The sequence below is a fragment of the Aedes albopictus genome, chromosome 1 (genome assembly GCF_035046485.1).
Source record: "Aedes albopictus strain Foshan chromosome 1, AalbF5, whole genome shotgun sequence".
NCBI lineage: Eukaryota > Metazoa > Arthropoda > Insecta > Diptera > Culicidae > Aedes > Aedes albopictus.
In genome coordinates, this window is record NC_085136.1 from 186,626,165 (window position 1) to 186,638,617 (window position 12,453).

At 42.8% G+C, this 12,453-nt stretch overlaps 1 protein-coding gene across 2 annotated transcripts in view; it reads left to right on the plus strand.

Annotated features, from left to right (window-relative positions):
* LOC109419524 (retinol-binding protein pinta) overlaps positions 1–12,453 on the plus strand; it is a 14,902-nt gene continuing 2,449 nt past the window's right edge. Inside the window, exons 1-2 of one of the 2 annotated variants that reach the window (XM_019693743.4) lie at positions 1–175; positions 253–532. In XM_019693743.4, coding sequence (XP_019549288.3) covers positions 309–532 — 224 coding nt within the window. In that variant the 5' untranslated portion in view covers positions 1–175; positions 253–308. The remainder of the gene's footprint in view (positions 176–252; positions 533–12,453) is intronic. The other variant, XM_062846005.1, reaches the window with a different exon arrangement.

Below are 12,453 nucleotides of genomic sequence, written 5' to 3' on the forward strand. Positions count from 1 at the left end.
TTTTATTTAGGTATGTCGGTACGTCGAGATCGTTGGTGTTTTTTGCTACAGCTTCGGCGCGTGTAGAATTATTTGGGTGGGATTAGTGTAATGTCCGAAATGCATTGAATGAATGTGCGCTTGTTGTTGTTATTCCAAAAGTGGTTGTTATCAATATCGTTATAACGTTAGTTTTGTAAGTATTCCATGTAGATACAGTTACTGTAGTAGGTATAATCTGTAATTAAAATTGCTTCTCACCATTGTTCTCAGAGTGAAGTGGACGTCACTCCGTATCGCCATTCAATCGAAAATTCCATTTCGAAAAAATGAAACAATCTTATGTTTGTTGCCTAAGTGAACCATGCTACGAGCATGCAGAAAAATATCTGGGCGAAACTAGCATTGCAAGAAGCGAAGGACTTGCAGCATTAGTTCAATGGATGGAAGAAGAGCAACCTAGCTTACGGATGCATAAGGACATCAGATACTTGGTGTACTTTCTACGCACCACCAAATACGATGTGAATAAGGCCAAGCAAAAGATTGTGAAGTAAGTACATATATGTATGCGCATTGGTATTAGTATTTTACGAAAAACTACTGGACTTTGTATTAAGGATTGAAATGTACGATACGCGGATAAAAATGGTGGATTGCATAGGATTGAAACGTACTGTTGTGTCTTGTGCTCAAAGCGCTAGTTCATCAAAATTGATGTTATTGACTTAGGGCCGATTTCTTCATCCTGGCTCAAGCGGTTTAACTATATGGGTAAGCCTGGCTTACCGGTTAAGCCGAGGTGAAGAAACCCTTAGGAACTAACAATTAGTAAAAAAAACATTGCGATTTTTTTTAAATAGGTACCGTAATCTATAGATTACCCCCTATAGGGGGAAATTGATATTTTTTTTGTATTTTATTTTCCATAAAACCAGGCACAAAGCGCATGATTTCAATCAAATATGTTTAAAACATGTACCAAAGGGACCTCCATAAGTTCCGTTAACGAAATTCGTACAACCGAGGTAAAATCCTGTTCACTTTCCGTCGGACAACCGACAATGAAGTGTCTCGGAAGATCATGGAGGTTCAAACCTGAGACTTCAGGTTCAAACCAACGCAGTGAGCTCAGATGGCATACCGGTATATGTATTTTATCAAGATGTTAGGGCCATTAGTGCTACCGATACTTGTTCATTTGTTCAATGCTGTAATCGACATGAGACGATTCCCGTATGTTTGAAAAAAAAAAAACGCTGTTATCACTCCGATACCAAAGGTAGGCAACCCAACAGAACCGAAGGATTTCCGGCCCATTAGTGTTCTCCCAGCCGTCTCAAAAATTCTGGAAAAAAATCTTCTCTAGCAAATTGTTAGTCATGCAGACTCCAACGACCACGATTACCTTGCATCAAATCAATCAGGATACAAAAAAGGTTATAGCACAACCACACTGCCGGTGGACGCATAAATGTCACATGTGCAAAAACAGACAATCGAGAAAATCGCGTCCAAAGTTCAAAAAAGTAAATTGTCTCAACTATGAAGCATAAATGCACAATCGTGTTCTAACATCTACCTATTTTAAATTTAAGCACTATTTTTTGTTTTAGAGCGATTTTAAAATTTCATGGGATTTCCGATGAAACGTGACGCTTATGCGTCCACTTTTCAGAATGTGACAAATCGGCGTTGCATTTTTTCAACAATTTTCGGAACAAACTACCTATCTTTATTTCCCTATATGATAGTACACCATGATACATGATCATGGGCTGCAAAAGCTCAATATTGCCAAAAATGCACATGTGACAATTATGCTTCCACCGGCAGCACAGCTCTTGCAAAAGTTACGCTTGACATCTATGATCATTTCGACAACGGTCAATGCACGGTCATGGTGTTGATCTATTTCTCGTTCGTCGATCATCGCAAATTAGAAAGAAGTTTTCGCCGTTGGTGCGTGTCCGCGTGTGATCTCCTTTCCTCTGCTCTGATTCATCGTACTCAAGCAGTAAAGATAGGAAACGTAACTTCTTCTCAACGTCCAGTTCCCGCTGGCACACCGCTGGGCTCGTGCTTGGGCACGCTATTATTCACTCTCTACATCAACAGCCTACCCCGTAGGTTGAACTGCAATTATCAACTGTATGCTGATGATTTGCAGTTCTACATATCTGGTAAAATTCAGGACGTGAATCAACTGTTCACGAGTATAAACAACGACCTGGAAATTATAGAACATTGGACGAAACAGAACTCGGTCTTCCCGAACCCTAAGTAGACGCAGGCAATAGTTTTTTTTTTGCAAGAAAGGTACAGTCACACCACCGACGAGCATCGTATTCTGCAGTGAGCACATTCCATTGGCGGACTTCGTTGTGAATCTTGGGCCGAAAATGGACTGCAACTTGAAATGAAATCGGCAAGTGAATGACTAACAGCGAAGGTTTTCAGTACGCTGAGGACGTTTCGACAATTTGCCTCCGTGCTGTCCATGGAAACTCTAAGAAAACTTGTGCAGTCTGTGATAATCCCTTTCTTCACTTATTGCGACGTCACCATGTCATGTCGGTCTATCGGCTGTCCTCCGTGAACAACTGAACCGTTGTTTAAAGGCATCTGTTCGCTTCGTATACAGCTAGGGCTCCCATCTACACATCATAGAAAATCAGGACATTTTATGCATTTTGGCCAAAATTATTCCAAAATCAGCACATGTCCTACTAAATCAGGACGGATGCTCTGTATACAGCATGAGGCGGCGAGAAACCACAGCTGTGGTTAGAAATACAATATTAAGACACGACTTGGAAACTCACTATCAGAACAGGATAAGTTGCTTCATACGTCAGCTACATTGCCTGCCTAGCCTACCTTCAACAGCATTTAAAAACAGGAAACCTTGGAAGACTTTGTGTATTTATGATTTCACAACATACAGCAACAAAAATAAAAAGCATTTTGATCATAGGTGAAATTCATTGGAATCAGCTTCATCTGATTACATTGCTTGACAAAATTTGGTGTTATGGGATGAGAAAAAAAAAGAGCATGGGTTTGGGACCCTAGAAATGTCATAGTGAAAAAATTTTTGAAAAATATTGGACCGGGCCTTCACAGTTTATAACCGAAGTTTGTACAGTGGTTTTTCGGTTTTATCACGGTCAAAAAAAATTTTACCGTGATATAAACGAAACCGTGAATTTGGCGAAACGAGAAATAAATGTAAATTTTTTATCCAAAATTGTTCAGCTGCTAAATATATAAGTCGTAGCTTATATTTTTCAACTGTTTGGGTGGACTGGACAATGCTGTATTGATTTTATATTGATTTCGGAATGTTTTGAAACGAGTGTGATAAAAACGAAAAGAAAAGCGTGATAAAATCGAACAGAAAACCGTGAAATTGGGCGAGTAGTGATTAAAACGACTAGTGATAAAACCGAAACGCCACTGTATGTAGAACTTGGGGTTTAACGTTTTAATGCGCTTAAACAAGGGCTCGTTCAAATAATACGTAACGCTAAGAGAGGAGGAAGGGGGTCTAGCGCTGTGTTACGCTTCATATAAAATTTCAAAATTTCTAATACAAAAATGGATGAGGGAGGGGGACTAAAACTGCCAAATTTTGTGTTACGTAACATTTGAATGAACTCCAACCAACTATTCGTTCATTCAAAGCAGCACTAGAAACACGGTAAAAAGTAGATATGTAGGTGTTTAAAGATTAGACTAGAAATCAAAATGGAATAGGTTGCCAGGGTTAGTTTTTATTATATTATTTCTAACTGTACACCGTGTCCAATAAGTTCTCATAAAAAATACAAATTTAGAAAATATAATTTTATTTCACATCTGTGATTCATATTTTCAAAACGAATGCATGTATTAAGGCGAAACTGGAAGCATTTCCCCACTTTTTGGTTTTTGATTTTTTATTAAATAACGAAGCAATATTTTCAAAATCGGTTCTTCTGTTTTTTTTTGTGGTGGAAAATGTTTTTCGTTTTTTGCAGAAACCATTTTTGATTAAAATTTCACAAAAAAATGGTTTCTGCAAAAATGGAAAACATTTTCCACCTCGAAAAAAATCAGAAGATACCTTGATCCATACTCTACATGTGTAAGACAACCGATTTTGAAAATATTGCTTCGTTATTTAACAAAAAATCAAAAACCATAAAAATGAGGAAATGCTTCCAGTTTTGCCTTGAAGGGCCACATAATACTGATTAAATAAAGCATACGGTTTAGAATAATGTTATTTTCTAATTGTTTTTATAAGCCTAGCAGTAAACTTCCGTTTTCTGAAACCCGTTTGCTCTGGCACGCAAGTAAAATGTTCGAAAAATGGTTCATTCTACGGTAGCTGAATAGAGTCCTTAACGTTAAATTTTGAGTTTTTACCCCAAGTATTGTACCAAATGGATATACTAAGGCTGAAACAATACAACTTTGGTAATGATATGGTAAGAAATTCGCTAATAAGCTTCACTTGAGCGGGTTTTCTTGAAAATGATCGATATATTTAAGATTCACACCATAAAACGCAAATTTTGGGTAAAATTTACCACAATAAGGATACAAGTACGTTTTAGAAGTGAGAAGGTTGTGAATCAACAAGATAAGATACAGCCTTGCCTCTTTAACACAACAAATCTTATTAAAACAGTTAAATGGACATTTTTTGTTTAACCCTCTCCTCCATGGTTGCTCTAGAGCACTATCGATTTTCGGCGAACTCGAGACAAACGGAATCAGATGAATATGTGGCAATAGTTTTTAGTATATGATTGTAATCCCATTGGGTAAACCCAACTCCCAACTACTTGTTTCAATCGTGGAACTATTGATAAACAATCAAAATACTATTGATTTACAACTATTGTTTTTTCGTTGATTCAAAAAAAATTGACCAATTTGCAATTACTTTTGTTCAAGCACTTTTTTCGCAAACGCTTTTTTGGCATAGAAATAGTCGTTCAAAGTCGGTCGTTCGAATATCGCTTCATATGTACATTTGAAAGTGTACGAGTGCGCGAGGGAGGTTCAAGACAGCAGGAGCTAGTTTCGGTACGCGTTCGTTTGTGTTTTTCATTTTCGGCCCAGAATAAACGATGACGCCGGCGATTTCAGTGCACGAGGGAGGTATTACGCCACCCAGTCAGTTTTCCGCGTATGAAAGTGTATATTCAGCGTAGTATCATTCGGGAGTTTCGGTGTGATGTCAGTAATCGCTGACTCGGTTGATCGATCCACGTGGTTTTAAGTGAACGCGGCAATAAAATCAATCCTATTTGGGTCGTTGCTGCACCGCTGGAGAAATAAGAATACAACTACATCACGGCAGACTATGAAGAACTTGGTGAGATCTTTCTAATTAAAAAACGTCATTATATTCATACATGTGATATTTACCTTACCAAATACGCGCCAGAAACAAAAATGTAAATTTTTGATTCAGGAAGTGTTAATGCATTTCAGATATCCAATTGATATCCGGATGCATCAATGCGGGGCTTACTGTTTCAGAAAACGACCTCAAGATGTACGTGGAAGCCCTGTCATACTTGAAATGGGTCGTTGGACGTGCAGTAGAGCTATCACCTTCCATCTCCAGGACTAAAAGTGTTTGCGTCTATGGATAAAAGTTAAAAATAGGCGCAGACATTTTTCTTCCATAAAAGCACTGCCGGTCAGTGGGAGATGGATTGTACATACATACATACATACAGAAATAGTCGTTCAAAGTCGTGGGAAGGAAAGGGTTAATTCACGTTTTATTTTGTACAAAATAAAATGGCTTCGTACTCCACCAATACAGAGTCTCATATTTTTTCTCTTCTGGTCCTAGAAGCTACTCGCAATGGTGAGGACAGGAACCTAATTTGTTTCAACTTAAAATCATTACTCGTTAAAATGTGACGAAATACCAAAAAGATGGTGTTAATCTAAATTTGTAAACGAACTTTTCTCAGTGTATCATTTTTCCCCAACCCTGTTTCACTATCTTGAAAGAAGAGTACACCATTGTCAACCGGAAGTAAAAGGCAATTTTTCAGTTTCAATAAAGCTGTCGCGAGAGACAGACGCGTTATTTCTTAAATTTACACAGTCCACGAGCTAATTTTCGCGCTGAACTATCCGAACGACCATTTTGGTCCATGTCGATCCGGATATCGATTTAGTGCTGAAGAACTGTGAAAAAAATCCCGGAACGTGCGCGGAACGGGTGATTTTCGGTGGTCGCGATCGCCGGAAAAGATTGCCCTGAGTGGCAAAGTGTTTTGATCGTAGCACGAGCTGTTGCGAAGAAAGTGATTCTAGTGATTCCGGAGGGCGTAGCCCCAGAAAGAATATTCGGAACCCGGAGGAGTAGCCCTGAGCGGCAAAGTGATTTGATCGTACCACGAGGTGTTGCGAAAACGCGGTGTTTCGGAGTGATTCTGGAGGGCATAGCCCCAGAGCAAATTGCCAATTACTAGAGAAGATTGCTCTGAGCGGAAAGTGATTTAACTGCAGTACGCGGTAGTGTGAATAGAGTGAATTGAAGGGTGTAAATCAGAAAGAAATACTGCATTCCGGAAAATATTGCTCTGATTTGGAAATTGTGGAGAAGATTGCCTCCGGAAGTTGCGATTCCGGGCGAAGTGCCAGTGTGAAAAACGATCGGCGGCCATCTTGAAGAGTGGCTGCTGAGAAATACAAAATGGCGTTTTCTGAGTGGTGGTGATATCGAAAGATTGGAAAGAAGACGGCCATATTGAAAAGTGATATAAACAGGAAAAGAAGAGTGAACAAAAGTGGAATGCTGTTACGGTCTGCAGGTGCAAAAAAGTCGCTGTTTGCTGTTTCACCGGCGGCTGCTTCGCGTACAGCGAAAGTGGCGCATACTCCAACGTTGACGGTTAAGGAACAAAAGGAACGGCAGTCGATGCGAGAAGCGGATGCAAAAATGGCGGAGACCGTTGATGCTCTGGTCCAGTGTTGCCTGTCAACCAAGGGCAAGGTTGAACGGATCAGGAAAGCGATCGATGAGGCAGATTTTGACTACGGTAAGTTCAACATTCATGCTTTGAATTTGTACTTGAAAACCGTAGATTTAGCGTATACGGAGTATAACGATTTTCAAAATCGCATATACATGGCGGATCCATCGAAGAGGCAGCAATATGAACAGCAATTTGTCGACTTCGAGGAGCTGTACGAATTCGTTCGTATATCATTATGCGAGATGCTTTCAAAGTATGAGCAGGATCAGCAGGCCAACCTTGCCTTGGCGGCTGAGGCACAGCAGCAACTGCAAGCGCTAAAGCCTCCACCGGACGGGGGTGCAAGTAGCAGTGGTGTCAATCTCTCGTCCCGAGTTCCGTCCCTTTTGTTACAGAATACGCCTCTGCCAACATTCGACGGAAGATATGAAAATTGGTTTAAATTTAAATCAATGTTCTGCGATATCGTCGACAAGTGTGTCGCTGACTCGCCTGCCACAAAGCTCCATTATTTGGACAAAGCGTTGGTAGGCAAAGCTCAAGGTGCGATAGACCAGCAGACGATTAACGACAACAACTATGCAGGAGCCTGGAAGATCTTGACTGAACGTTTCGAAAACCTTCCGATGGTGCTGCATGGTCATGTGATGAAGCTATTGAGCCTGAAGCAAATGACCAAAGAATCGTCGCACGAGTTAAAAGCCTTGATTGATGATTGCGAGAAACGGGTAGGCTCTCTTGAATTCCATAAGCTAAAAATGGATGGAATGTCGGAGGTTATCGTCATTACGCTGTTGACCACGAAGCTGGATCCAGAAACCAGAAAGTGCTGGGAGTCAACCATTGAGCATGGAAAAATGCCTACCTATAAGGATACGATCGCTTTTCTTCGCAAACGGAGTTACGTTCTCGAACGCTGTGAACAGATGTCGAGTGCCCCGAAGACCAAAGCAGCGAGCGAGAAACCCAAGAGCACGGTGATGACGAGCAAGGCGCATTCAGTGGTGGTACCAAAATCCGACGACAGTTGCCCAGTTTGCGACTTGGGTCATACTGTTGAAAAGTGCGAGACGTTCAAAAAATTGAACATCGATGGCCGCTACAATAAAGCGAAGCAAGTAGGCCTGTGCTTCTCTTGCTTGAAAAGGGGGCATCGAACGGCGAACTGTAAGGTGAATGTATCCTGTACATCGTGTACCAAGAAACATCACAGCTTGATGCATCCAGAAGAGCGCAAAACTATGACATCGAATCCTCCACAAACACCCGCCACCAGGAAAGAAGCGACAGGGTCCGATGAACAACCTTTGACTGCAGCTAAATGTATTGTCCCGATTCAACCCCGCGAAGCAACGAAGCAGATTCTTCTGGCGACCGCCATGATTCAAGTGATTGATGTGTGCGGTGTGGCTCATCAGTGCCGTGCTCTCCTCGACTCCGGTGCAATGGCCAACTTTCTGTCGGAGCGTGTAGCGGATTTGTTGTGTCTTCCGAAAAGTAGCGTTAACATTCCGGTAGTCGGAGTGAACGGAATGAAGTCCAGAGTAAAGTTCAAGGTCCAGGTTACGGCGAAATCAATAGCGAATGAGTTCGAGTTCAGCTTAGACTACCTGATTGTGCCTCGTGTAACGAGCACCCTACCAGCAGTGAGAATCGATGCTTCGAATTGGCCCATCCCAACCGAGCTGCAGCTAGCCGATAAATCGTTCATGGAACCGAGCCGTATCGACATGCTCATCGGTGCGGAAGTGTTCTATGATTTGCTTCAAACAGGTAAGATCAGAATGTCTAATGATCTTCCGACTCTGCAAGAAAGTCTTCTGGGTTGGCTCGTAGCCGGTCCGGTCGTAGATATCGAACCCGTCCATACCGTGCGGGTCTGTCAAGTTTCCTCCGTAACGGATCCGGACGAGAATCTACAAGAGTTGCTGAAGCGCTTCTGGACCATCGAGGAGCAAGAAGCGGAGTTTGAATCGACCAGTCCAGATGATGATTGTGAATCTCACTTTTTGGAGACGCACACCCGAAATGCGGATGGAAGGTACGTTGTCAAGCTGCCTTTCCGGGACAATGTCAGTAGCTTGGGTGAATCCCGGAAGCAAGCGGAAAAACGATTTGAATTGCTTGAGCGTAGGCTGGTCAAGAATCCGGAGATGAAACAAATGTACGATGACTTTATTGACGAGTACTTGGCATTGGACCATTGCGTGGAGGTTGAACGTAGCCACAAAGATGATTCGGAATTCGTGTATTACCTTCCTCATCACTGCGTCATAAAGATGGAGAGCTCCTCAACAAAACTCAGGGTTGTATTTGACGCTTCCGCAAAGAGCGATTCTGGACTTTCACTAAACGATGTAATGAAGGTAGGACCCACGGTGCAGAGCAGTCTCTTCGACATCATACTGCGGTTCCGTTCGTTCAAATATACGTTTTCAGCGGATGTGCCAAAGATGTACCGCCAGGTATTGGTGCATGAACAAGACAGGAAGTTCCAAAGGATCCTGTTTCGAAAAAGCGAATCCGAACCTCTGAGGGAGATCGAACTCAAGACGGTTACTTATGGAACGGCTGCTGCACCCTTTTTGGCAACTCGATCGTTGAACCAACTAGCAGATGATGAGAACGACGATTTTCCAGAAGCTAGTAGATTGGTGAAGAAATCGTTCTATATTGATGATGTTTTGACCGGAGCAAATTCCTTGGAAAAGGCGATAGCGCTTCAGAGAGACTTGATTGCTCTGCTTGACAGGGGTGGGTTCGGACTCCATAAATGGTGCGCCAATCACCCGAAGCTTCTGGAAGGCATTCCCATTGCAGCTCAAGAAAGACAGATGGAATTTGAGGATTGCGACATCAACGGTGTCATTAAAACACTTGGGTTGTATTGGAATCCAGCCGAAGACCAGTTCATGTTTCGCGTTGAACCGATCAACGAAACCTTGAAGAAACCCACGAAGCGCCAGATCCTCTCGGAGACTGCAAAGATTTTCGATCCGCTCGGGCTGCTCGCCCCGACGGTGGTGATTCCGAAATTGCTTATGCAGCATCTGTGGAGAAATAAGCAAGAATGGGATGAGCAAATTTCGGATGAATCTCTGCAAATGTGGACCCGGTTTCGAACCGAGCTTTCTGAAATAGGCACTGAAAAAATTGATCGACGAGTGACAAGTGATGATGCTGTCAAACTGGAATTGCACGGTTTCGCAGACGCGTCTGGCGTAGCCTACGGTTGCTGCGTCTACATGCGAAGTGTGAAGGAAGATGGGACTGCGAACATGAAGCTGATTTGCGGAAAATCGAGAGTAGCACCAATAAAGGAATTGCAGCGAAATGTCAAACCGGAAGCGGAGCCTGCTGAGATGACTATCCCCCGCCTTGAATTGTGTGCTGCTCTGTTGCTGGCACGCCAAATGAAAGCAGTATGCGAAGCGTTGGAGATGAAGTCAGATCAAGTGATACTTTGGTCTGACTCTAGCATCGTGATTAGCTGGTTACGTCGGCTGAAACCTGAAACGTCGGTATTTGTTCGAAACCGTGTAACGAAGATACATCAGCTTCAACCCGACGGTACCTGGAAACATGTGTCATCGAAATCGAACCCTGCGGACGTGGTGTCCAGGGGTTTGTTCCCGAAGGAGCTGATGAATAGTGATCTGTGGTGGCAAGGGCCACGATTTCTACGAATGAATGAGGATGATGGTGAAGCACCAGCTGCAGAGTTTGAAGATGGTGCCGAAGAAAATAAAGAAGAAGATTGTGATGTGATGGCAGCCATAGTGCAAGACAATCAACCGTATAAAGTGATTATGGCTTGCAGTAATTATCGCCGATTGCAACGAGTGTTTGGCTATGTTGCACGTTTTATCAACAATTGCAAAGCGAAAAACTTGAGTGAAAGGTGTTGCGATCGGCGGCTCACATTGACTGAATTGAACAATGGACAAAAACTTATGGTGAAATGTGTGCAACACGAGGTGTATGCTGAAGAATTTGAGTGTATTGCAAAAAATAAGCCAATTAAGGGGAAGTTGCGAAACTTGAATCCAGTGCTTGATGAGGATATGCTGCGAGTTGGAGGTCGCATTCGGCACTCTGACCTTCCTAAGGACCAGAAGCATCCTTTCATATTGCCTGAAAGGAACCACTTCACGGAAATTTTGATCGAGACTATGCATCGTGAACACCTTCATCTGGGCTTGAATGGTTTGCTAGCAACGGTGCGTGCTAAATATTGGCCAGTAAACGCTAAACAAACTATTCACCGAGTATTGCGGAAGTGCGTAACCTGTTTCAGGATGAAACCGAAGATGCTTGACCAGTACATGGGTGATTTGCCCAGTGTTCGAGTGACTGCTGCTCAACCGTTTTCTCGGAGCGGAGTAGACTATGCGGGACCGTTTTTCCTCAAACAAGGCCGCGGAAGAAGTCCAATGAAGGCCTACGTTGCGCTTTTTGTGTGTATGAGCACTAAGGCTATACACCTAGAATTAGTGACATCCCTAACGACAGAAGGATTTCTATCCGCACTCCATAGATTTGTCGGACGACGTGGAAATGTATCAGATCTGTACTCAGATAATGGTACTAATTTTACAGGAGCAGCGAAAGAACTGATCGAACTAAAAAACCTTCTGAAGTCCCAAGCCCTGGAGCAAAAGGTCAACGAATTCTGCCAACAGCGAGGTACCAATTGGCATTTCATCGCTCCAAGGGCTCCTCACCAAGGAGGCCTTTGGGAATCGAATGTGAAGAGCATGAAGAATCATCTCTACAAATCGTTGTCAGAAAGTCATCTGACATACGAAGAAATGAACACCCTCTTGATACAAATCGAAGCAATACTAAATTCGAGACCCTTGATCCCAATGAATGACGATCCGTTGGATTACGAAGCTCTCAGTCCTGGCCACTTCTTGGTGGGTCGGGAGCTGACATCTGTTGCTGAGCCAAACTATGAACACCTGAAGGATGGAGCTCTGTCACGATACCAGCTGATTCAGAAGCGGAAACAGTCCTTCTGGACCCGTTGGTCCAACGAATATATAACCACTCTCCAAAAACGAAGCAAGTGGTTCAAGGAACCTATCAAACTACGAAATGGTCTACTGGTTATCCTGCAAGAGGACCATACGCCACCGCAAAGTTGGAGGCTTGGTAGAATTATCGACACGCACCCTGGGAAGGATGGCATTATACGAGTCGTTACGGTGCGCACCAGTAGCGGCATCTACCGTCGGGCAACAACCAAAATAGCGGTACTACCAATCGACGATAACGTTCAATCGACGACGCAGAAGGAAGATTGAGGTGACCACCTCACCCGGGGGTGAATGTTAATCTAAATTTGTAAACGAACTTTTCTCAGTGTATCATTTTTCCCCAACCCTGTTTCACTATCTTGAAAGAAGAGTACACCATTGTCAACCGGAAGTAAAAGGCAATTTTTCAGTTTCAATAAAGCTGTCGCGAGAGA